The sequence below is a fragment of the Acomys minous genome (genome assembly GCF_964271855.1).
Source record: "Acomys minous genome assembly, chromosome: 12".
Taxonomy (NCBI): Eukaryota; Metazoa; Chordata; class Mammalia; order Rodentia; family Muridae; genus Acomys; species Acomys minous.
Window position 1 is genome coordinate 12,409,570 of NC_140493.1, and position 27,036 is coordinate 12,436,605.

The 27,036-nt window shown below is 40.0% G+C and overlaps 1 protein-coding gene across 3 annotated transcripts in view; it reads left to right on the forward strand.

Annotated features, from left to right (window-relative positions):
- CPNE8 (copine 8) overlaps positions 1 to 27,036 on the forward strand; it is a 181,406-nt gene that overhangs the window by 99,818 nt on the left and 54,552 nt on the right. For all 3 annotated transcript variants that reach the window (XM_084749495.1, XM_084749496.1, XM_084749497.1), the window contains 3 exons: positions 135 to 239; positions 1,745 to 1,786; positions 21,056 to 21,131. In XM_084749495.1, the coding sequence (XP_084605621.1) occupies positions 135 to 239; positions 1,745 to 1,786; positions 21,056 to 21,131 (223 nt within the window). The remainder of the gene's footprint in view (positions 1 to 134; positions 240 to 1,744; positions 1,787 to 21,055; positions 21,132 to 27,036) is intronic.

The window sequence follows — 27,036 nt, forward strand, 5'->3', positions numbered from 1 at the left end:
CACACACACACATATTGATATGTACACAATTTCATGTAATTTATATCTATCATTTAACTATCATCGCTCTATCAATCAATCTATCTACCCATCTATCATCTATCTAACTTAATAATTGAAAACCCTATTCACAGCTTTACAATTTGCCACAAGACGGAAGTTGTCAAAAACACTCTAAATCCTGTGTGGCAAGCCTTCAAGATCTCGGTCCGAGCCCTGTGCAACGGGGATTATGACAGGTAAGACACATGCAACATATTCACACAGAGTATGTGGGATGCCCCTGGTCCAGGTAAGACACATGCAACATATTCACACAGAGTACGTGGGATGCCCCTGGTCCAGGTAAGACAGATGCAACATATTCACACAGAGCATGTGGGATGCCCCTGGTCCAGGTAAGACAGATGCAACATATTCACACAGAGCATGTGGGATGCCCCTGGTCCATGGAACTGAAATCTAGTCCACACTGTGTTTTTATAAAGATGACTGCTTCACCCAAGTAAATATAGGGTTTTCCACAAAAGCATGGATGAAGTATTAAAAAAAAAATCAAGCAACTTGGCTTTAATCCACAATGATAGTAGATACTCCATAGAGATAATGTTAGCTAACTAAAGCTTGACTAACTTTACTTTTTTTCCAATGAACGTGCATTAAGTGCTAATAAAAGTAGATTAAATGTTAGTTTAACTTTTAACCTACTGTTTAAATGTGGCTCCTGAGTTCTTATCGCCCCAGGCTGCCATTGCCTTGATGGTCCAGCTTGTTAGAGTGCAGCTCATAAGTGTCACTCATGGACAGGGCGTTGATTGGCTAGATGCTGTCACTCCTTATATGTCTTTAAACCTGTTACATGGTGTTACTGCGCTCATAAAGGTCTCATAGATAAAGAGAAGGCATTTTAACAAGGCCTGCCCTGTGATCTTTCTGTCACACTTAAAGATTCATAATACTAAAGTTCTTCTTTAGTAGAAGCTTATTGTAGGTTATTACATAAGAAACCTCTATAGAATCAAAACCAAAAGTACATAAATAAAAATTTTAAAAATCAATCCCTTTGCTATTGTACTCATCTTCCTACTTGTATATTAGCAAAAGTGAAAGCACTGTCTTCTATGTAGTGTTGAGACAGTGCTTTGCTATGGAGCCCAGGCTAGCGAAGAATTCATGTTTCCACTGACGGCATCAAGTGCACCACAACCACACCCGAGGGTGATTTATTCTATTAACCAGTTTCATGCCAAGAACTGGGAAGAGTGTGTTATCATGTTTACTCTCAAACATATGATATCATTTGGCTGATGAGTCTAACTGTATTTCTAAGAAAAAGTTACTTATGTGTTTCCTGATTAGTGACGTCAACACTATCTAGTCCCTTCTAAAATTAAAGTTCCCAACTCTAACCTGTGGAACCAGAAGCTCTGGGAACGGGGTCTAGCAAGCCATGGCGTGATGGTCTCCAAGAGGAGACACCGCTGAGGAGTTACATTGTGGACACACCTTCTCACACAGAAGAATTGCTATAGATTCTTGAAACCGACTTTAAGGTGTAAATTTAACTGCAGTAATAAAATTAGCTAAATCAACTTCACTTTACCTTGTGAGACATAAGCATCTATTCTCTAAGAACAATTGGCTAAAATTTCATTTTGTAGATCCAGATCATGTTATTTTAATATTATCAGATGGTGTTATTTTACCTAAGCCGCATTCATTGTGTGTGTTTTTCTCCTGGCAGAACAATCAAAGTGGAAGTCTATGACTGGGACCGAGATGGGAGGTAAGGCTCTGTGCTGTGTCACTCTCTGTGCTGTGTCACTCCTGTTCTTCAGACTCAATGATGCTTAAGCAGATGGCAGGAAAATGGTTAGGATGGGTTTTGTTTTATTTTCTTTCTAGTTTCATGTTTTTCATTTTAAAAATACACTACTAATGAGTTTATATGTTATTTTAAAGGTAATATACTTTCTAAAACGTTGTGATTAAGAAAAGTGTTTCTTCATTTATAACAAGTATTCCATGCTTGGTCTTGGTGCTTTGTCAACTAGGTCAACACACAGGCATCTGTTTTCACAGCTGGAGATGAGGCATTCTCCATGGCTCCAGCTCTATAAGTTCTGTAAAGGAACATATACATTGTTTGACATGCCACTCAAGGTGTGTATGCACTCCCCACACCATCCTATAAGAACATACATATAATTTTAAAAAACACACTATTATTTTTATGCTGGTGGCACTAAAACTGAACCTTACACATGACAAGCACTGTTGAAAGCTACACTCCCAGCAACCTTTTACTTTTGAAATATCAGATTTAGAATCAAAGAAAATATCTGGTGCCTTAGTTTGAGCGGGACCCCTGTGCCCAAATCTGCCTATCATAATGTTCTACTTGTAGGATTCTAGGACCCTCTGGATCCTTCTACTTTGCCATTCTCCCATGATTCTCTCATCTAGAGTCCCACTAGAATGTCCTCCCCTCTGTCTCAGTTTCCTGGTAGGTGAAGGCTTTCGTGGGACATGCCCCTTGGGCTAATGTGCAGATATAAGTGAGTATATACCATTTGAGTCTTTCTGCTTCTGGCTTAACTCACTCATTATGATCATTTCTAGCTCAATCCATTTGTCCACAAATTTCGGGAATTCCTTGTTTTTAATAGCTGAGTAGTATTCCATAGTGTATATGTACCACAGTTTCTTTATCCATTCTTCTACTGATGGACACTTAGGCTGTTTCCATGTTCTGGCTATTATGAATAAGGCTACTATGAACATGGTTGAGCAAATTTTCTTGTGTGCTGGAGCATCTTCTGTGTATATTCCAAGGAGTGGAATAGCTGGGTCTTGAGGAAGCCCTATTCCCATTTTTCTGAGATAGCACAAGATAGATTTCCAAAGTGGTTGTACTAGTTTGCATTCCCACCAGCAATGAAGGAGTGTTCCTCTCTTCCCACATCCTCGCCAGCATGTGGTGTCGCTTGAATTTTTGATCTTAGCCATTCTGATGGGTGTAAGATGGAATCTCAGAGTTGTTTTGATTTGCATTTCCCTGATGATTAAGGAGGTTGAGCATTTCTTTAAGTGTTTCTCAGCCATTTGATATTCCTCTGTTGAGAATTCTCTGTTTAGTTCCAAGCCCCATTTCTCAATTGGGTTATTTGGTTTGGTGGTGTTTAATTTCTTGAGCTCTTTATATATTTTGGATATTAGACCTTTGTCAGATGTAGGGTTGGTGAAGATCTTTTCCCAGTTTGTAGGCTGTCGCTTTGTTCTCTTGACAGTGTCTCCTGCCTTACAGAAGCTTCTCAGCCTCATGAGGTCCCATTTATTAATTGTTGACATTAATGCCTGGGCTGTTGGTGTTCTGTTCAGGAAGTTGTCTCCTGTGCCAATATGTTCCAGGCTCTTCCCCACTTTTTCTTCTAAGTGACTTAGTGTCTCTGGTTTTCTGTTGAGGTCTTTAATCCACTTGGATTTGAGTTTTGTACAAGGTGACAAATATGGGTCCAGTTGCATTTTTTTACACATAGACATTCAGTTAGACCAGCACCATTTGTTGAAGATGCTATCCCTTTTCCATTGAATGGAATTGGCTTCTTTGTCGAAAATCAAGTGACCATATGTGTGTGGATTCATATCTGGGTCTTCGATTCGATTCCACTGATCAACCAGCCTGTTGCTGTGCCAGTACCATGCTGTTTTAATTACTATTGCTTTATAGTACAGTTTGAGATCAGGTATGGAGACTCCTCCAGAGCACCTTTTATTGTACAAGATTGTTTTAGCTATTCTGGGTTTTTTGTTTTTCCATATGAAGTTCAGAATTGAACTTTCAATGTCTTTAAAAAATTGTGTAGGTATTTTGATAGGGATTGCATTGAATATGTAGATTGCTTTTGGTAGGATGGCCATTTATATTATGTTAATTCTCCCGATCCATGAGCAAGGAAGATCATTCCATCTTCTCATGTCATCTTCAATCTCTTTCTTTAGAGTTTTGAAATTTTTTTCAAACAAGTCCTTCACTTGCTTAGTTAGAGTAACTTCTAAGTACTTTATATTGCTTGTGGCTAATGTGAAGGGTGTAGTTTTCCTAATTTCTTCCTCTGCAAGCTTGTCATTTGTGTATAGGAAGGCTACAGACTTTTTGGAGTTAATTTTGTATCCAGCCAATTTGCTGAAGGTGTTTATCAGCTGTAGGAGTTCTCTGGTGGAATTTTGAGGGTCACTTATGTAGACTATCATGTCATCTGCAAATAGGGATAATTTGACTTCCTCCTTTCCCATTTGAATACCCTTGATCTCCTTTTGTTGTCTTATTGCTCTGGCTAGAACTTCGAGTAGTATATTGAAGAGATATGGAGAGAGTGGGCAGCCTTGCCTTGTTCCTGATTTTAAAGGAATTTCCTTGAGTATCTCACCATTTACTTTGATTTTGGCTATTGGTTTCCTATATATAGCCTTTATTATGTCGAGGAAAGTGCCTTGTATTCCCGATCTCTCTAAAACTTTAAACATGAATGGGTGTTGGATTTTATCAAATGCTTTCTCTGCGTCTAAAGAGATGATCATGTGGTTTTTTATTTTCAGTTTGTTAATGTGGTGGATTACATTGATGGATTTCCATATATTAAACCATCCCTGCATGCCTGGAATGAAGCCTACTTGGTCATGATGAATGATATCTTTGATGTGCTCTTGTATTCGTTTTGCAAGAATTTTATTTAGTATTTTTGCATCGATGTTCATCAGAGAAATTGGTCTGAAATTCTCTTTCTTTGTTGAGTCTTTGTGAGGTTTAGGTATCAATGAAACTATGGCCTCATAAAATGAATTTGGTAATGTTCCATCCCTTTCTATCATTTGGAGTAGCTTGAAGAGTATCGGTATTAGCTCGCCCTTGAAGGTCTGGTAGAATTCTGCACTGAAACCATCTGGCCCTGGGCTCTTTTTGGTTGGGAGACTATCAATGATTACTTCAATTTCTGTAGAAGAAATGAGACTATTTAGCTTGTTTATCTGTTCTTCACTCAACTTTGGCAAGTGAAATTGATCAAGAAAATTGTCCATTTCCCTTAGATTTGCAAATTTTGTGGCATATATGCCTTCAAAGTAGGATCTTATGATTCTTTGTATTTCTTCAGTGTCTGTTGTTATGTCTCCCTTTTCATTTCTGATTTTGTTGATTTCAATACTGTCTCTCTGCCTTTTAGTTAGTTTGGCTAATGGTCTGTCTATCTTGTTGACTTTCTCAAAGAACCAGCTCTTGGTTTTGTTGATTTTTTGGACCGATTTCTTAGTTTCTAATTTGTTAATTTCACCCCTGAGTTTGATTATTTCCAGACGTCTACTCCTTTTGGGTGTTTCTGCTTCTTTTTTTTCTAGGGCTTCCAGTTGTGTTGTTAAGGTGTTTATGTGCGATGCTTCCAATTTCTTTTTAAAGGCACTTAGTGCTATGAATTTTCCTCTTAGCACTGCTTTCAATGTATCCCACAAATTTGGGTATGTTGTTCCTTCATTTTCATTGAATTTCAGAAACTCTTTGATTTCTTTCTTTATTTCTTCCCTGACCCAGGTGTCATTTAGCAGAGAGTTGTTTAGTTTCCACATACGTGTAGGCTTTTTGTTATTTCTGTTGTTGTTGAATTGCAGCCTAAGCCCATGATGATCTGATAGGATACAAGGTATTATTTCAGTCCTCTTGTATCTGTTGAGGCTTTCTTTGTGAACTACGATGTGATCAATTCTGGAGAAGGTTCCATGGGGTGCAGAGAAGAAGGTATATTCTTTCTTGTTTGGGGGAAAGGTTCTATAGATATCTGTTAGATCCATTTGACCCATGGCATTGGTTACTGATGTTATTTCTCGGCTTAGTTTCTGTTTCAATGACTTGTCCTTCAGAGAGAGTGGGGTGTTAAAGTCTCCCACTATTATTGTGTGGGGATCGATGTGTGGTCTAAGTCTTTTTAGCAGATCTTTTACAAATGTGGGTGCCCTTGTATTGGGGGCATAGATGTTCAGGATTGTGATGTCATCTTGATTGACTTTACCTTTGATGAGTATGAATTGTCCATCCTCATCCCTTTTGATTAATCTATCATGGTTGAAAGTCTATTTTGTTCAATATTAAAATGGCTACGCCTGCTTGCTTCTTGTGACCATTTGCTTGGAATATTTTTTCCAACCTTTTATCCTGAGGTAATGCCTATCATTATGGGTGAGATGTGTTTCTTGAATGCAGAAGAATGTTGGATCCTGTTTATGCACCCATTCAGTTAGTCTGTGTCTTTTTATTGGAGAATTGAGACCATTGATGTTGAGTGATATTAATGACCAGTTACTATTAAGAGTCTTAATTTTGATGTTGGTTCCAGTCGAGTGTTTGTGTAGTTGTGTTTTTGCCATGGTATAGTTATCTATTTCCTGAGTAGTTTTGGTTGTAGCTTGACCCTTTGGGATGGAGTTTTCCTTCTAGTACCTTCTGTAAAGCTGGATTTGTGGATAGGTCCTGTTTGAATTTGGTTTTGTCATGGAATATTTTGTTTTCTCCATCAATAGTTATTGATAGTTTTGCTGGGTAAAGTAGTCTGGCCTGGCATCTGTGGTCTCTTAGGGTTTGCAGGATCTCTGTCCAGGCCCTTCTGGCTTTGATGGTCTCTGCTGAGAAGTCGGGTGTGATTCTGATAGGTTTGCCATTAAATGTTATTTGGCCCTTTTCCCTTGCAGCTTTTAATATTTTTTCTTTGTTCTGTATGTTTTGTGTTTTGATTATTATGTGACGGGCAGTTTTTCTTTTCTGGTCAATTCTATTTGGTGTTCTGTATGCCTCTTGTATGTTTATAGGCATCTCTTTCTTTAGATTGGGGAAATTTTCTTCTATGATTTAGAATAATTAATAAAGGAGAAAAAAAAAGAAAATATCTGATCCCGAGAAGACTGAAAACAAAAAGGATGAGGTTAGAAGAAGAAAAAATCTTTACGGAGAAGTTCAAATATTCCTTGGAAATGGATTGTGTGAAGTGATGGTGGAAGAGCCTGCAATGTTTTAAGTGGATTTCCTTTTAGGTCTAGGACAGTGTCTTTGCCTTTCTATAAAATGTAGACCAGCACTTGGATATAAAATGCTAACCCATAATTCTATATAATACATGCACCCAAAAGTAGCTGCTTAAGTGTTAATTAAATATTCAATTTATGGATTAGTTATAAATAGCTAAATTAAAATAATTTATTTAATTCTCAGTAATACTCCCAATGAGATAACCCATGATATTTGAAAAACATGTTAGGTTCTAAAATAAAATAATACAGGTAATAAAACTCAGATGTTATTTTTACAATTTAATAATAATAACAATCAAAATAGGTCATTATGCCAGTCAATATCCCATGTTCTGCCCGGGGTAATAACATGGGTACTATGTGTCTGTTTATCTGACAGTTTTTCAACAAGATGAGCACAGATTACAATACAGTGCAGTGATCAAAAGGACATTGTTGTGTTTCTTCTCTGACATCTCCAATGTGTGCAATTCTGTATCGCTCTCGCTTTGCATTTCCTGTACAGGCAGGACTTTGAATGCTTCTTTTCAGATAGGGTTATTGGTGCCCTTTTATTTTGTTTATTCTTGAGTCACACTCTATAGTTCTGACTGACCTGCAACTCGCTATGTAGCTCATGCTGGCTTCAAATTCCCAGAGATCCTCCTGCCTCTGCCTCCTATGTACTGAAAATAAAGATTTCTGTCACCGTGCTCAACCTTGTGGATCATCGTTTTATGTCAAACAGCTAGATAGGCATTGTTCAATGAAAATAATACAAGTCACATGGATAATGTTACATATTTAAATTTAAATAATTTTCTCTTGGCAACATTAAAAAGTACAAGTAAACCAGAAACATGACTGAAAGAGTGGATTCACTCTTAGTTCCATACTATGCTACCTTTTAGCTCCACATAACATAGCAATGATGAAGGTAGCAAGCACACCTTTTAACACACTCTTTAAAATCCGACACGTGCACAATGCTTATGACATAACTCAGCCCAGAGCTGAGTTAGTCAGTCAGTTTCCAGTGACTTATAGAACCCCATGCTGGGGCTGCCTCATCGCATAGCACTGTTTTGGCTGATGAACATCCATACAATGTGAATTGTAAAAAACATTAAACCATGTAGGCCATGCTGTCCGTTTCCATAACCCCAATTCTCAGAGACTGAGGTGGGAGATGCCAAATTTGGGCCCTAGCTGAGCTCTACAGATATTTCAAAGCCATCCTCAGGCAATTAATGAGATCATATCTAATTTTTTTTTAAATAAATAAAGTGCTTGGAATACAGCTTAGAAATAGAACAATTGCCTAGTTCCAAGACTGTGAGACTAATCCACAGTATGGACAAAAACTTAAGAACACTCTGAATATACTACTTTGTATGGATGTTTAGCCATATAAGACTAGTGCATAGAGTCTAGAGCACGATTTTCAACCTGTGGGTCGTGTAGAAAGGAGATGTCACCTAAAACCATCATAAAACACAGACATTTACAGTATGACTCATAAAAGTAAGCTGAATTGTACTTATGAAGCAGCAACAAAGATACTTTTATGGTTGGGGGTCACCACAGCATGAGGAGCTGAACTGAAGGGTCGCAGCACTAGGAGGGTTGAGAGCCATTGGTCTAGAGGGGCTATTTCAACCGAAAGTTTTGGTGGGGCTGAGGCAGTGGTGGTGCACACCTTTAATCCCAGCACTCTGGAAGCAGAGGTAGGTGGATCTCCTGGTTCAAGGCCAGCCTGGTCTACAGAGTCACTTCCAAAAGAGCCAGGACCACAAAGAAACCCTGTCTCAAAAAAGGGGGCTGGGGGTGGGAGATTCTTGTCCCGTTGGTTACTCGCAGTCACCTGTTTTACTCATGAGGGAGCTACAAGTGACTGCCGTCATAATAACCTCTTAAGACTGGCAACTTCAAGTAGTCATGTGACCCGAGATTTCCTTCTCTTGAGAAAAGCCTTATGGGTATGAAGTGTACAAAAGAATATTGTGATGCTGCTTAACAGGTACTAGTTCACATTGAATGTACTGTCCTGAACCAGTCCCGAATGGAAGAAATAGAGTCGTTACCTGGGCTTTTTAATTAACCACGGTGACAATGGCCTGAGAGGGCAGTGGTATCGTTATCACTTCATTATGAGGAATCAGTTCAGATGTCTTCAGTTTGTAACAAGTTAAACCACCTCTGTGTAGTGCTCTTTTCAGTCTGCTGACTGCCGTGTCTTTAAGGGCTGTGGAGGAATAGGGAGGCTTCATTTTAAAAAGGGAGAGTTAAAGCGCTAAGGAGCAGAGTTGTCTGGGGTCATAAAAACCATCAGTGGTGGCATCCTTGAAAAGCCTCAATCTCTTAGAAGTTAACTACAGCTGCATTTGGTTGGATTTAAAGCCGGGGCCCATTAATGGGATTGTTCTGCATAAAATCCACAGGGCTGTGATGCGTGGCTGATTGTAATAAGTGACTGAGTAGGCAGCCGCACGATGATGTGATGACAAGACTGAGCCAGTGAGCTGCCAGTCATCCCATCCCAGCCACAGACTGCTAAATAGGGGACGATAAGTGTTACCGTGGCCATTGCGTTCTATTGCACATCCTCCTGTCAAATAACAATATTTATTATATGTATGTGCAAACTTTATCTGTCTGTGAAATGTTATACAAATGCCAGGTAATCTAGCCAGCTCCCTTTAGTGCGTTTTGTAAGCCTGTGGAAGGTTGCAGTTCTGGCATTTTCTATTGTCTTTAGCCTAGGGCTTAAGAAATTACTTGTACTTACTGTGAGATGTGAGACCTCATCCAAAGAGACCATTTTATAAACCTTTGGTGATTTCCTCATTTATTTTAAAATTCCTCACTCACTGTCTCTAATCTTCCCCTAAAATTAGCCCATTATTTGCTTGCAGTTAATCCTACTGTCCTGTGTATATAGGCCACACGCTTTGAAATTTTTATTTTAATGTTGATAAATGGAATTTTACAAACTGAATGTTATTCAGGCATAGCTATTTTTAAATTCTATCTACTTAGGTTTTTTTTTTTCAAATGTAGCATGTGACTTTCTGTCCCTTGACCTTTTAATTTGCAATTATCATGCTCAAGATGGGCTGTTTTAATTATGTGTGTATTAGATCCTTAATCAATTTTTAACTCTCTAGCATCTTCACTTATTTAAATGAGTCAAGAAAAAAAAACTCATTCAATTAATTTTGGGATAAATTGTCATTGAGCACTTACATGTTAAACAGGTGACCCGGTATAGCAACTTAGCTAAAGAATCCAATCTTTATGTAAAATGTTTTAATTATATTTAATTTGCCTTTCAATATGTTGACCTTAAAAGATTTTGGAGTTCTTAGCTTTTAATAAAAATTTTCAGACAATTACACAAACACTTCACACTGGCGGTTTGCTGAGATATATCAGCAAATTTATCATCCTATTTTTGAACTGTGCAGAGGCCTCGTCTGCCCTGCCTTGTCAGATCTTTCATAGTGCTTTCCCCACTAGAAAGGCCTGCTGTGCTCATGCATGGCTTTTCTGTCCAGGCCTCCACGGAAATGTCATTAACCAAGGGAAAGCTTTCCTTAGGCATCTGGGTTCCCCCAGTTCTTCCTTTATTAGCATACTTAATGAACTCTTTCTGCGGGGTCTTCCATGCTAACTGCAAGCTCACTGGGTGTAGGTGACTGCTTTGTCTTACTGCTCACACAGTCCTTGCAGGTAAGGTGCCTCTGCGTGCTCACACCTAGTGCTTGTGTGAGCTTCACACCTGAGAAGAATATCAGGGGCAGTTGATACCTTCCTGGTGAGCATCCAGCGTCACAGGCATTTGCTAGTCTCCTTGCTCTTCCCTGCGCTTGAAATTACGGAATGATCTCAAATGATTGTAGCAAGTTGGAGTTTTATCTCTAGGGGAACCTTAGCTGTAATTAATTTGGCCATTACTTCCTCGTTCAGGAATTTTGTAAACATTTCTTTATTTCTTCTTTGACCCAATCATTATTCTGTAGCATGTTGTTTAATCTCTGTGAATTTATATAATTTCTAGAGATTATATCATTGTTGATTTCAAGCCTTCTTTCATTGTGGCCAGATAGAATACAGAGTTATTTAATATAGATATTTTCTGGTTTTTTTTCCTAATGATCTGTCTATTGGAGAAATGGTGGAACTGAAGTTACCTACTATGACTGAGTTGGGTTCATCTGTGTCTTGAAATCCAAAAATATACTTTCTGTAAAACAGTGTGTTCACGATTTTGGCGCATATCTGTTTGGAATTGTAATATCTTCTTGGGTAGCTGTTTTCTTGATCAGAACACTGTGTTCTTTATCTCTTCTGATTAAGTTTGATTTAAAGTCTGATGTTTGTCAGATAGTAAGATGGTGGCACCTGCTTGTTGTCTGATCTCACTTCATGTGCCACGGACCGTCTCAGTCGTGTGTAGGTCCTTGGGAACAGGAGTTCTTAAAGTGTTGGTTGGCAGAGATAGGCTAGTGACAAACAGAGACAAACTCAGAGGTACTGTTTAATATGTATTTTGCAGACTAGCAAGCCAGGTTTTTATACATTTTTGACATGGAGGGGTGTGTTTCTTCATGGTTACATTTTTTTCATACAATTCAAAATACAGGATGCAGAGTAATAATGTCATCAATCTTGAATAATCATTCATAAGTCATTAGATTGGTGTCAGTGCATGTGCCTTCTTTATCAAAGGTCAGTGTTCTCTCATTATGCCAAACTTCTGTGAGTCAAGACAGGTTTTTTTTCCCCCTTAGCTCTTCTGTCACTATCTGGAGTTTTCTCAAACACTTTATTTGTAAGTCTCAGTAGGGCTAGCTCAGCAGAAATGAATTCTTCCTGCCTGTTTATGTCATGGAGAGTTTTATTCCTCTTTCTACTACGGCAAGTAGTTTAGCTGGGTGCAATAGTCTGGATTGGCATCCATGGTCTTCTAGAACTTGGGATTTTGAAGTTTTGATCAAGAAATCAGCTAATATTCTGATAGGTTTTTATTTATATGTGGGTTTTGTATTTTCTCTTAAAATTTACATTATTCTCTTTTTGTTCTGCTATTGAATGCTTTCACTGTAACATGTTATTGGGAATTTCTTCTCTGGTTTTACTTAGTCCTCATTGTGCTGTATGGGTGGGTTTTCCTCAGTTTGGGGACATTTTCTCCAGATCCTGTTGAGGATCTGGTGTGTGACACTGGCCTGGGATTGGTCTTCTGTGGCTACAATTCATTAATTTGGTGTTTTGATATTGTTGTAAATTTTCTGCATATTTATTCTGTGTGTTTTTGTTTTATTTATATTCTTTGTTTGAATGGTTCAGTTTCTGTTTGCTTTAGGTTGTGAACGAGGTGTTGTATAATTTCGGGGTTGGAGTTGGAGACAATGTTATTCTTGCTACCATTTCATCGTTATATTGTCTTTTCTTATCGAAATATGAGCATTGGATTGAGAAGCTATGGACTGTTTGATTCTATATTTAATCACTATGAAAACAAAAAGAAGCTCAAATAATACTGAGAGTGAATTTTGACAGGAAAAAGACAAGAGTAGAAATATAATGCCATCTTCATATAGACTGTTACACCTAATTTATGAAGCCACACAAATTTGATGACAAAACAAGAAGTGAAAATGTGTCAATCTATATTCTGGAGTAGCTTAGAAATATTCCATTATATAAAATGCACAAGGCGAAGCTGACATGAAATGATTACATGTTGAATTATATTCATCCTTTCACAATGGAAGTGTGCTTATCTATCTATTCTAGAACACATATATTATTTGAAAATATTTGGGAAAGGAGCTGCTAACTTAGAATTCTTGTATGTATACACCAGTGACAGAAAAAAAAATTGTGACCATGGGCTCTAGAGCTGGGTTTGTTTCTTTGTTTGTTTCTGGTTTCTTTCTTTCTTTTTTTATAGTCCTTTGGTTAACATCAAAATTGTCTTTCTGTTATTTATAGCAATATTAATTATTACTGGCTGATAGCTTAAGCATTTGTAACTACATACTTACTGAATCACAGAAACTTTCCTTTCCATGTAGTACTGCTCAAGCTTAAATCTAGAATTAAATTACAAATTATAGTAATAAGAAAACTGGTGACATAAACATTACGAATACTTTTTTTTCCTCCTTTATTAATTTATTCTTGTTACATCTCAATGGTTATCCCATCCCTTGTATCCTCCCATTCTTCCCTCCCTCCCAATTTCCCCTTATTCCCCTCCCCTATGACTGTTCCTGAGGGGGATTACCTCCCCCTCTATATGATCATAGGGTATCAAGTCTCTTCTTGGTAACTTGCTGTCCTTCCTCTGAGTGCCACCAGGTCTCCCCCTCCAGGGGACATGGTCAAAGGTGAGGCACCAGAGTATGTGAAAAAGTCATATCCCACTCTCCACTCTACTGTGGGGAGTGTTCTGTCCATTGGCTAGATCTGGGTAGGGGCTTAAGGTTTACCGCCTGTATTGTCCTTGGCTGGTGCCTTAGTTTGAGCGGGACCCCTGTGCCCAAATCTGCCTATCATAATGTTCTACTTGTAGGCTTCTAGGACCCTCTGGGTCCTTCTACTTTGCCTTTCTCCCATGATTCTCTCATCTAGAGTCCCACTAGAATGTCCTCTCCTCTGTCTCAGTTTCCTGGTAAGTGAAGGCTTTCGTGGGACATGCCCCTTGGGCTAATATGCAGATATAAGTGAGTATATACCATTTGAGTCTTTCTGCTTCTGGGTTAACTCACTCATTATGATCATTTCTAGCTCAATCCATTTATCCACAAATTTCGGGAATTCCTTGTTTTTAATAGCTGAATAGTATTCCATAGTGTATATGTACCACAGTTTCTTTATCCATTCTTCTATTGAGGGACACTTAGGCTGTTTCCATGTTCTGGCTATTATGAATAAGGCTGCTATGAACATGGTTGAGTAGTAAAAATTTTAAGTTCAGATCTTATCTCAATAACTTTCAAATCCATATAATCCTAGATAAATATCCAGAGACCCTGGTGGAATTAAAACAAAACCGAACCTCTTTGTCCCATCTACTAACAGAGGGCCTTGCTAGGTCTATGTCAGTGTCACCTTGACTCGATGACATCTCTGTGAGGCTGTGATGGCCTTTTCAGAGGCTTCGATGAGGACATGGTTGACAGGATCCGTGGACAAGGTACCTAGTCTGCATAAAGGGTGGAGGGATGAGAAAGTCTGAGGATTGTCAGCATTCTGCTCTTCCTGCTTCTTGCTCCTCTGTGATGTTGGTGGCTGAGGACAAGCTCCCTGCTCCTCTGTGATGTGGGGAGGTGAGGACAACCTCCCACCATGCAGGAGCCCTCTGCCTCCATGTCCTCCATCTTAGTAAACTAACCATTTAAATGGGGAGTCAAAACCAAATCCTCCTTTCATTGTTCTTTTAAGTATTTTGTCATAGTGGTGTTAAAAGTGATATACTGGGAAAAAGCTATTTTATATCAAAGGTTTTCAATCCTCAAATATAATATGCTGTTATCAAACAATGAAGTTTTAACGTGAGTGTGATGTTTTTGCTGGGTTGTACTGAATTAAGGTACAGGCAATGAGCAAAGTATTAAAGGTAATTATATTTTTAAAAGTCAGATTTATATGTATAAAGCTTTAATTATATCTGGTATACATGAAGTTTAATAATGAAGTATAAATACACAAAGATTTTTATGTACTCTCTCTTTCAAAAGTTAGTAGTAACTATATAGGAATGTGATTTTCACCTAAATGTGACAAAACCAAATATAACATATTCCTAGGTATGGATGTATCATTTATATGTCATTATAAAATTTTTCTTCATCTTGGAAAAATGTGATTATATCCATGGTTTTGTGTGGACACAATAAAGTAAAAATCAAATTTATAAATATAATATTCAATAACTGTAAAAAGTAAATTATAAATATGGACTTCCTTGTTCCTTAAATATATAACATGAAATTATATGTAAACGCCAAAGCATAGCTATATATTACATATATTTATACATTGTTATACCACACATGTATAAAATACACCTTTAGAATTTTTTTCTGTATTGGAAATGAGTAGAATGGCAGGTAGAGGCAAGACTGATAAAATTAGCCTAGTTCTGAAGCACTAATGATTGAGAGTGATAACATCTATCCAGTTACCATGGAGACCCAGGCGTATACCTGTAACCCACAGAGGAGCAAAGACATGAGGTGCACTAGAATTGCTTAACGTTTGTCTGGAGTTGCTTATATCCTCGATATATTCACACCCACTATACTAGGTAAAACATGACCTTTGAAGAAAAGTTTACTTCTATCAGCATATGCCTATAATCTAGGACCGGGGCCGCGAGCTAAGGTTGGGGCTCTGTGGCAGAGTGCCCGACCAGTACACAGAATCAGGTTTGATCTCTGGCATCTCCAAGGAAAATAATCATGCTTATCCAGCAGACTGCTACACAGAGCAGCACACAGCCCGGGAGTGCTTACAAGCCATTCTGAGGCTCTTTAGCCACTCTAGATAATGGATAATAGAATTTCAGAAAGTTAAAAAAAAAAATCAAACAACAAAATCTATTAGATTTTAAATATAATTTTTTAAAAGTCAGTGTTTCTGTTGCTGTGATAAAACACCATGGCCATGGCAACAATTAGAATATGGAGTTTATATGCTTCTACATGGTGAGAGTCCATGATGGTAGAGTGAAGGCACGGCATCTGGAGCAACAAGCCGAGAGCTCACGTCTTGAACCTCAAGCTCAGAGCAGAGAATGCACTAGAAATGCCATGGGGCTTTGAAGCCTCAACGCCTGCCCCCCAGTGACATACTGCTTCTATCAAGGTCACACCTTCTAAACCTAGGCCCCCAAAGCACCAACAGCTGAAGACCAACTTTTCAAACATTGAGGCTTATCTACACTACCAAATTCAGCAAAAGTGGAGGTTAGTTATCTCGGGTAAAAGCATCCTTACATACTCAAAGGACCACTAAAGTCAGAGTTATGACTAGAGGAAAAAATGAGGAGCAGATGAAAGATTATTCTAGGCATTTACTAAGACAGTTCTTTGCTGCAGCCATCGCCAGCCACGAGCCCAGTGCCCATGTGACTTGCCATCACGGAACTCATGGTTTGGTTCCATTCACCTAGGAACAAAGCCCGCTGCCATCCTGTAAATACGGGTTTATGCAGGAGGAGTGTCTGCAGCTGTGTATCCAGTTCCCTACACTTGAGTGGGAAGGTCTGCCATTACTGTGGCTGCTCACTTTTCAAGCCCTTGTTATTTTTAAAGACTACACAATGTTTGCTGGCACTGGCAGAAATCAAGTCAGACAGGAAAAAAAATGGGAAATATAAATGGAGGAAGAAGGAGTAAAGACAGAGGCTGCCCTCACGCGAAAGATATTACAGTGACCTAGACAGAAACAGGGAGGAATCAGATATTTGGCTGTGGGTTTTAGAGACTTTCCACCCGTTAGTCAAGGAAGGCATGGAGGGACAGCTCCTGGGACAGCCCCTGGGACAGCTCAGTTAGGGACAGCCCCTGGGACAACTCAGTTAGGGACAGCCCCTGGGACAGCTCAGTTAAGGTCAGCTCCTGGGACAGCTCCTGGGACAGCTCAGTTAGGGACAGCTCAGTTAGGGACAGCTCCTGGGACAGCTCAGTTAGGGACAGCTCCTGGGACAGCACAGTTAGGGACAGCTCCTGGGACAGCACAGTTAGGGACAGCTCCTGGGACAGCTCAGTTAGGGACAGCCCCTGGGACAGCTCAGTTAGGGACAGCTCCTAGGACAGCTCAGTTAGGGACAGCTCCTGGGACAGCTCAGTTAGGGACAGCTCCTGGCTCTCTGGAGAATGTGGGAAAGCAATCCTTCACATCATAGAGGATCAGCTTACAAAGCTGCTAGAACTGGGGACTGGAATGTGACTCAGCTCTGCAAGCCGGGCCACAGCTCACCCCCTACTAGTTCCATAGCCTCCCAAAACAAGAACACCACGCTGGGAACAAGCAAACATGAGCCTGCTGGGGAGTGGGGGAGCATTTACCTTCAAACTTTTAACAAGTTGGAACAGTTTTTGTACTGAATTCAACATGTAGCATTTCACACCGTGCTATCCCCTAAACAGAAGGACTCCAGAAGTAAGCACCCTGGAATCTACACAGGCTCTATTTGTGGATATAATTTCAAAATAACATGCCATATTATATAGCACTTAAAGTTCATAAGCTTAATATATCTCTATAAATGATTTTCGACTAAACCCTTTTTATTGACTATATATAGAGATGTTTTGAACTACGTTGCTAAAAATCAGAATGCACAGTATTAAGGTTTTTAAAGAATAAGTATTTAATGGAGAGAGTCAAAATAATTATCTAAATTTAGTTTTGAAATAGAAATTTGTGTTGCTTCTAACATTTACATGAAGATACACACACACACACACACACACACACACACACACACAAGTTGACAGTAACTCAGAGCTTCAGTATGGCAGAGAAATAAATGGGGTGGTTTGGGATGTGTCTGCCAGCTGTTAGCATCTGTACACAGTTCATAGGTGATAGTTGGGAAAGCAAGCATGAAGACCATTGGAACAGCCCCAGAAGGCAGGACCTTCAGTGAGAACGAATAGGCACCTAACCTATGCAGCAATGACACTCAGAGTTGTGTTCAGAGCATAGGGCTTCAAAAATGAATAGAATTGACCCTTTCCCTGCTGTGCTGAACTGCATGTGACTGATACGAGGCAAAATCACTACTAATCTAGGCAAAGTAGTATCACAGATCAGCTGTGTCAATGATCTGAGCACTGTGCTATTGATGGTACCCACTGTGTGCCAGGCACTGACAGAGATGTAATCCAAGCACACTGTGCGATTCATGGTACCCACTGTGTGCCCTACACTAGTGGAGATGGATGGGGATGCTGAGGTGAGATTTTAACGTCCCTATTTCCTAATATAGGCTCAGAGGGGGAGCATGTAAATAAGCATACATACTATGTGGTGGGAAATGTAAAATTAGGGAGATGCTGGGTGCTTCGAGACTTGCCTTTGTTTCTGAGAGCTATCTAAGAGGGTTGGATCAGGAGAGGCTTCCTGGAGGAAACAATAGCTAAGCCAGTAATTGATGCCAAGGAGACCGTCCAAGGTACATGTAAGGAGGTGAAGTCTGTATGCCTGGACAGGTAAAAACATGAATCACACTGGCAGCATGCCACTCTCCACTGGCACGGAACACAGATATGATTGCCATGTGTACATTTCACTCAGCACTTGGCTCAAAACTAGTTTCTACGGTGAAATTGCTAGTGACGGTAGTCAATAATTTGTTCTAAATATCTAATTACCTCAAACTTTTCATATATATTATAAAAATGTGAACCATAACCATGCAGAGAGCTGTCACTCATACAAAAGGCACTGACCTAAACTCTACTTTGAAAATGCATTCAGAGAACAAAATATTTAGTTACAATCAGATCGATAGAAAGTAGTGAAAACACTATTATTAGAATCGCAAGTAAATTGTTGCTTGTGATTTAGTTTCAAATACTTTCCACCTTATTTCTATATGTAGAAAGGAATACTTCCATGTTACTATATTGAGCACAATGAACAAATAAATTATTCAAGCAAGTTCCATTTTCTTTTCATTTTAGTAGCGTGCTGTGATAGTAGATAGAAAAAAAAATGGAGCTCAGTCAATATATGCGCATGAGAGGTGCAGAGATGGCTCAGCAGTGACGAGGGCTTGTGCAGCCACGAGCCAGCATCTGTGTCACAGTCTAGGCATTCCACAGATACCTATCACTCCAGCTAGTTTGATGGATGGAGGCGGGAGGATCACTGCTGACTTCAATCTAATGCAGAAAACATAAGCCTTGGGTCCAATGAGAGGTACCACTTCAGAGGAATAAAGATGGATGCCCCACGCCTGTGTATGGCCTCTTCAAGCACCCATAGGCATAAGCACTCAGGCACATGTACCTACACACACACACACACACACACACACACACACACACACACACACACACAGACACACACACACACACTATTTTAAAAGTAAATGTAAAACAAAGTTAATGTTCTTAAAGTATGTGTAGTTTAGCATGCAGAATTTGAGGTAGCAAAACATATATGGATGGAATGATAAAGCATATCTGCATTTATACGCATCAGATCATCTCTCTCCACACCTTGGTATGCTTCTTGAGAAAATCTGTTTGCATCTAGGTTTGGCAGCTTCACTGCTATTTTTATGCAGTTTGAAAAGTCTTCTACTTTACTCAGTCATTTCTCTGAGGGCTGTATTGGTGAAACGGTGTGTCTTTTCTATCATATAGAATACACTATCTTGGTGGCTGCCATGCGATTTTTTTTTAACTAAATGCATGTTATCTGCTACAATGTAAGGATATTTCAGCTACACGTGAATTTGGTTTTTCTAAAATAACTATCTTGAATCATACTGAGATGGGGAACAATATGATTTATTCGCTTTTCATTGTTTCGCTGTTCATCAGCGTATCCATTGTTTCATTTCCTTATGGTCAATCTTGTTCTGAACAAATACGAGACATGTAGAGGTACATATAAGGCAACAGATAATCCAATCAGGACACTGGGCTCAAGTAGTAGGGATAGAAAACAGGATTCTTTAGAGGACAGCATAGGCTACATTCTGCTAGAAAGAAATCACAGATTTGATTCTACCTTCTGTAGTAAGTACTGCAAAGGAGAACATTCTCTCTTCAGTTTAGAATGTGCGGGCAGCTACCCAGGTCAGCGGTTTCAAAAATAAGGTTCCGTCACTGGGAATGAGCAGGTTGTCCCTGTTGTACATTGCTCAGTTTTGTAAAGAGTACCAAATGTGTCCAGCTCAAAATAGGGACCTCCATCGCAGTTCTACATGAATTCAGTGTGGTCATGTCTGAGAGTGCTCTGATAACCAGGCCCTGCCTTTGGATCCAGGTGTCCCACCCCATCACATGGCTCCCTGTAGCTAGCTGCTCCTGACTTTGAGTCTAAATTGCCTACTCGCATCTGCTTGAGACTAGCAAGCATTACTTTTCCCTGTCAAGTGTGTGATAAGTGTTGAATCTGGCAGAAACGGAGTGCAAACGACCAAGATCTGAACACTGATATTTCAATGGGTAACCAAGCACAGATGGAGCCACACAGTCTGTGTCAGTTCTCCATTCTCCGTTGCCACCACTGCTCGGTGAGCACTCAGTGTTACAGGTCGGGTGACACCTGTCAGCATCAGAGCAGAACCTTTCATCTCCATGGTTACCATTTAAGATACCTGAAAGTTGTACTAGGGAGAGACTAGGTTCTAAGCAGGATCACCGACACTCAAGAGAGCTACAAGTTCTGTTCTTAAAGACATCATGCATATGAGGATGCTTCTTCCCACCGCAGGCAACACAATCAAGGCAGTATTCCTCAGGCATGTGCAAAGAGCCATCTTCCAGGTGTTTCTGATTTCTGTCACTTGACCAGGTCTCCACTTTCTGTAACTTACATGTTCTTCTTTGGGTGAATTATGATTGCATAAGGAGCAGATAACAGTGACTAGTTTCTCAGCAGTGTTTTAAACTTGATGAAATAATTATTTGGGTAACACAAGATTGTCATTTGTTTAAGATGTGAATATTATTAAATCTATTATTCACGTTTCAAGTATTAATTCAGGTAGGTCAGTTAAATATTTAATATTAATGAAATATGATTGTTGATTATGTATTTTAGATTAAGAGAAATCATACATTAATATAATTAACATGTGTTATACAATAAATTACGTCTCTCAATAGATTTGCCAAGTTATAAAGTTATGTTTCTAAAGATAACATTTTTTCATAATCAATAAACTATTCCTTTGTAAAATGTTTTGAAATATGGAAGAGAGTTGAGCAAGGCTAATGCTAATGTCCTGTTCTCTCACTTTTAGTCATGATTTCATCGGGGAGTTTACAACAAGCTACCGGGAACTTTCTAGAGGACAGTCACAATTCAACGTCTACGAGGTAAGACGCAAGGCCTTCCCTACTGACATCCTGTGGTACCGCAGTTTGTGCTTTACACTATTTTCAAAGTATAATTGCCATAGGTAAAGTAAGAAAATGCAAGTGCATGCATACGCGAGAGAGTATATGCACAATATATTTATAATCTTGAATCAATTTGCTGATTTGTTCCTTTAATTAAAATTAGTCTACTTCTTTCTGCGTGAATTCTGTGTGTCTATCCTTTCTTCATTCCCTCACCGCCCCACTTAGGTTAACCTGTGAACTGCTGCAGGCAATTGCTTGTGTTCTATTCTTGTTCTTAAGTCACATGATCTATTTATTTAGAGCTTTTAAGATTTTGCCTAGGAAGAATTTTTTGTAAAACTTATTTTAAATTTATATGTATGCTAGCCTATGTCTCTGTGTGTGTGTGTGTGTGTGTGTGTGTGTGTGTGTGTGTGTGTGTGTGTGCGTGTGCATGTGTGCCTGCAAGAGCCCAAAAAGGCCGTCAGATCCCCAGGAGTTGTGGCTACAGGTGGTTGTGAGCTCTGATACGGGTGCTTGGACAGAACTGGGTCGTCTGGAAGAGCAGCAGTGCTCTTAAGCACTAAGCCCTTCTCTCTCTCTCAGAGAAACCTTTTCTTGTTTTTTTGAAGTTAAAATGTAACTAACATCATTTTTCCTTTTCCATTTCCTCATTCCTGCCATGTGCCCTCTCCCTTGCTCTTTAATCTTGGGTGTGTGTGAATGTGAGTGTGTGTGTGTGGTGTGTGGTGTGTGGTGTGTGTGTGTGTGTGTGTGTGTGTGTGTGTGTGTGTGTGTGTGTAAATGCACATATATATGTATATGTGTGTGCCTGAATGTATAAAAGCTGCCTTCCCAATCTGTATAATGTTACTTGTATGGATATATTTTCAGGGCTGACTATTTGGTATTGCATAACGAATTGGTGCCCTCTTCTGTGGGGAAGACTATTTCTCCTCTTCTCTGCATCCTTAGCTGCCTGTAGTTCTTTCTGTAGGGTCAAGCCTTTGGTAGAATTCCCTCTGTTGTGTTAGCATGTCTGCTGGAGTTGTCCCTATTCATGTCCTGGGAAATGTTTTATTATTATTATTTTTATTTTATATACAAATCCTAAGCTGTTTGCTTTAGCTGCTATGCTTTGCTTCCTGATGCACCTCTAATAAGCCAATTACTAACTAGAGAAAGAAAAGTATTCATTTTCCTACTACTGACACACCATTAGTGAGCTATGGTCTTCATCGTGTTCTGAGCACTTTCACTTTCCTTTAGGCAGACTGAAGGGAGTACCAGGGCACTGTGCAGTCAGTAAAGAACCCCAAGTTCACAACACATACCGAAACTGCTTCTGCCCTCAGTGACCAAGTCTGGGATTAGCAATGCTGATCCTGGATCACTGTCATCTGATCGTTCTCCATACTTTTTAAATTCAATGCATATGACTGCCCCCCCCAAAAAAAGAAAATGTATCTCAGTGTTTAGTAAATAGTGGCACCTGTCACCCACCAGGATGCCACTAATGCTGATTTCTTTCCAGAGTGAAGGCTTGTCTTTCCCTAGCTTCTTCCTGGTCCGAAATGGTTCTGTTCCACTCATTCTTTATTGATTAGCCTATTAGAATATTGTCCCTGCTCTTTACTGGGCTGTGCATCCTTCTGGGCACACAGAGATGAATGAAATTCTTCAGCGTGGAAGAGCAAGACAGACACAGAGTCTGCAATGGTCCTTAGTCCGTGCTCTAAACGATAGTGTGCTTACTGACCTGTGAAATTATGGAGAGGCAAAACTCAGCCCAAGGAGCCTCGTTACAGACAGAGGCTGAGCAGTACTCTTTTCTAGTCAAATCTTTCAAGGAAAGGGCAGTAAGTCTATACTGGTGATTAAAGGAGCCTCAGATCGTCTGGGACTATGTAAGTGCTCAGTCTCTCTGACTTCGAGGCTGAGGAGGAGTGTATAAGCATGCAGATGCTTCTTGCCCTTTCAGGGCATTTGCTGCAGAGATCTACCGCTCTGAGTTTCCTTCGCTGATAAATCTATTCCAGTTATTGGTTTCAGCCAGCCCCCACTCTCTCTTACGTAAGGAAGATTGCTTTAATGAGAAGCCTGGCTGTGACAAATGATGAGATGATAAAAAAAGCTGAATCAGGATTTTTCTTACTAACTGTCCTGGGAGGATGTTGATGCCATTTGTTCCATGTAAATGTTTTCTTTTTTACAAAAGAAACACTATAAACAGATATCAGGCTGAAGGAAGTTAAACACAACGGATTGTGCACACATAATTTTAAGGTGTCAGTGGACATCAGGGCCTGGCGACACTCAAGAGGCTGGCAGAGAAGACTTGAGTTCAAATCCAACTTGTTCTGTATAGTAGACTGTATCAAAAAAGCAAATGCTTGGGATGTTCTCACTGGTAAAGGACTGGCCTAACATGTAAAATCTCTGAGTTCCATCTACAATAAAGACACACACACACACACACACAAACACACACACACACACATACCCCACAGAGAGTAGTCAGAGAGACAGAGAGAAGAGAGAAGAGTTTCTTGTTACTTTAGTAACTCTGACCAATTAGCTCTGTAAAGCATGAATTCTTTTTGTGGGCTACGGGCATCTTTGTTTTGCTAGTGTGGTGACTGTGTATATCAGGACACACATAGCATGTTCCAATACTATAAAATACTGCTTTAGCTTTCTCTTTTTTCCTGAGTAGACTCTTGAGCTATCAACCCTTTCTCATCATTCTTGTTCAGGTGAATACCCACACACCCTTCCTGAGCATATTTCTGCTAATAGCGTATTTTCCTTTGAGGGATTGTTCTTAGTTTCTCTCTCTCTCTCTCTCTCTCTCTCTCTCTCTCTCTCTCCCTCTCCCTCTCCCTCTCCCTCTCCCTCTCCCTCTCCCTCTCCCTCTCCCTCTCCCTCTCCCTCTCCCTCTCCCTCTCCCTCTCTCTCTCTCTCTCTCTCTCTCTCTCTCTCTCTCTCCCTCTCCCTCTCCCTCTCCCTCTCCCTCTCCCTCTCCCTCTCCCTCTCTCTCTCTCCAGGGTCTCACTCTGTTGCCTAGACTGACATGATATTATGGCAATCCCCCTGCCTCAGCCTTCCAAGAATTAGGATTATAAATGTTTCATGGCATCCAGCCAAATTCTGAAGTCAAGTATTGTGCTCAGGTACCAAAACGCTCCTGAAGAGCTGCATCTTATTTCTTTTTGAAGGTATCCTAGTGATCTCTTAGCCTCAAACTTGGAAACAAGTTTGTTTTTTTTGTCTTTTTTTTTTTTTTGACATCACACAACATAGTCAAACCCTCATGACCTTCCACCAATTCATAGATTCTGTGCCATATGCAGCACATACTCAAATTTCCCATCTTTCACAGAACATTATTAAAATTGTTAGGAAAATGGACTGCTACTACCAGAGACATCACAGTCCTAAGAAGGCAAGAAGCAGGGAGTGGGTTTGCAGGAAACTCTTCTCCTAGAGACACGGGATCAGATGCAATTGAAAATATTCTAAACATAAATGCCTGACTGAGACTCCAAACTGCAGTTACATTCGTTTTGTATTGGTTTTAGCCCCCTCTGTACATGGTTACCTGGAGACAGGCGCACTCTTTACTAATTCAGTAGCCCCAAGTCTTCAAACTATACCAGAAAACAAAAAACCAAAACCAAGCAACCAACCAAACCAACAACAACAACAACAACAACAACAAGCAAACAAACAAAAATCAGTGAATAATTTTACCTCTTGGGGGGAGAAACAAAAACCAAACACACACATACACACACACACACACACACACACACAAAGTGAGATGAGGTAGACCACCCCCTCCTTAATTTAAAAGTTTTTCTAGAGCTACCGAAAGACTCCCATTTCCTGAATAGTTGATTTTTTAAAAAAAAACATTCCTCTGGGTACAAGAAGGGAAGCAGGGACCACTGACAGACACGATGGATGGATGGCTCGTCAGACATAGCTTCTTTCTCTTCTATTTCAGAGGCTGGACTCTGCTTTCCCTTCTATCTTTTGCAGGCAGATCTGTAGGTCAGGTGCTTCCGCCTATTTGTTCTTTTGCTCGCCTCTTCCCTTTTGCCTGAACACTTTTGTCTAATAACTTCTCCTTCCCCGTGGCCTTTTCCTGCTTTGCCTTCACTGTGGCCTCCTTAGGCTCCTGCCTGGGCTCCTACTTCCCTGCCCTTCTTTTCCCACTTCGTGGGAGAGTATGGCGGGCAGCACATGTGATGCCTATCAGGTCACAGAGCTGTGCTGCCTGGCTGCCTTTGACCCGCTCCAGTCTGGAGAGAGAGAGAGAGAGAGAGAGAGAGAGAGAGAGAGAGAGAGAGAGAGAGAGAGAGAGAGAGAGAGAGCTCTGCCAGTAAGACTGTATTCTGAGCCGGGCGGTGGTGGCACTTTGGAGGCAGAGGCAGAGGCAGGTGGATCTCTGTGAGTTTGAGGCCAGCTTGGTCTATCAGCAAGTCCAGCATAGCCAAGGCTACACAGAGAAACCCTGTCTTGAAAAAAAAGAGAGAGAGTGTGTATTCTGTTCTCACAGAGGATCCAAGTTAAGTTCTTGGCACCCACATCAAACAGCTCACAGCTACTTTCAACTCCAGCTGTAGGGGTGAACTCTGGGCAACAGCACTCACAAATGTGCACACACACACACACACACACACACACACACACACACATGAGGACACATAATGAATTTTAAAACTTAAAATAAATCACTCTAAAGACATCTCATATTTCAGATAATCTCTCTTGGATTTCACATCAGCCGGATAGGGAAGCCTTTCTTCTTACCTTTGGCAGATCTCCAGGGGCCACTGACCATCCTCAATAAATGTCCTGGAGATAAATCTTTTCCTAGATCGCAAGTGTTGTTCTAAAGAGAGAAAATCCCAATCACTCATCTTTTACCAATGAAGACTCAGGAACCAGATGCTGGGGTGAAAACCTATTAGCTCAGAGAGGCAGAGAAAGCACCCGGCTGACCTTCCTACTCAGCTCACGTCCCAGAAGGGGAAAACCAAAAGCCAAAAGTCCTTTCTTCTCTTTGCTGTCTTAAATACCCTTCTCTCAATGTCCCTCCTTTCTGTTTAATCTCTGGTTTCTTGTTCCACCTCTTGACCTAGGGTTAACTATATTTAGCTACTGGTTACAGAAAGCTCTTCGATTAAAGGTGTGTGCTAGGGTCGAGCCATACCATAACCACCTGTTTACAGTAGACAGAAAGCTCTTCGGTTAAAAGTGTGTGTTAGGGCTGAGCCACACCAAACAAGAAACAGGTTTTCACAGTTAACAAGCTCAGGATTCACAATACGATCAAATATCCTGCAACACTAAAGTTTTGAATTTGGTCAGATGAAGACAAGTTGAACATTGTTTAATGAAACTTTTAGACAAGTCTGTTAAATGCTAATTGTTTGTAAATAACACCTTCTGGTGAACCATGGTCTATCTGGTCAGTGGCTTTTAGACTTCTGTTTTGCTCTACTGCTCTAAATTTGCAAGGATGACTTTTCTGTGCTACTGAGTTGAGAAAGATGAGGCTGAGAAGGGATACACAGTGAAATTCCTTGAATGAATGAGCCTCAATTTTGGAGCAAGTCTTCATTTTTTCTAGATTCTTAAAAAAAAATGGTTATAATTTTTTTCTAGTTTCTTATCCCACATTTTAAATGAGCTTCTTCTCGAGTCCATTTCAGTGTCTGAAGTAATGTGGTCCTGTTCACATACAAATCCAAGTATTTTCTTATAGTCGGACCTACCTTATGTGATTAAATGACAAATCTCCATGTAAGGCAATCATGAAATCACATTACCTGAGCTCATCTCTCTGTGACTAAAGTTGATCATGATTGTCCTAGTGGCTGAGGAGATG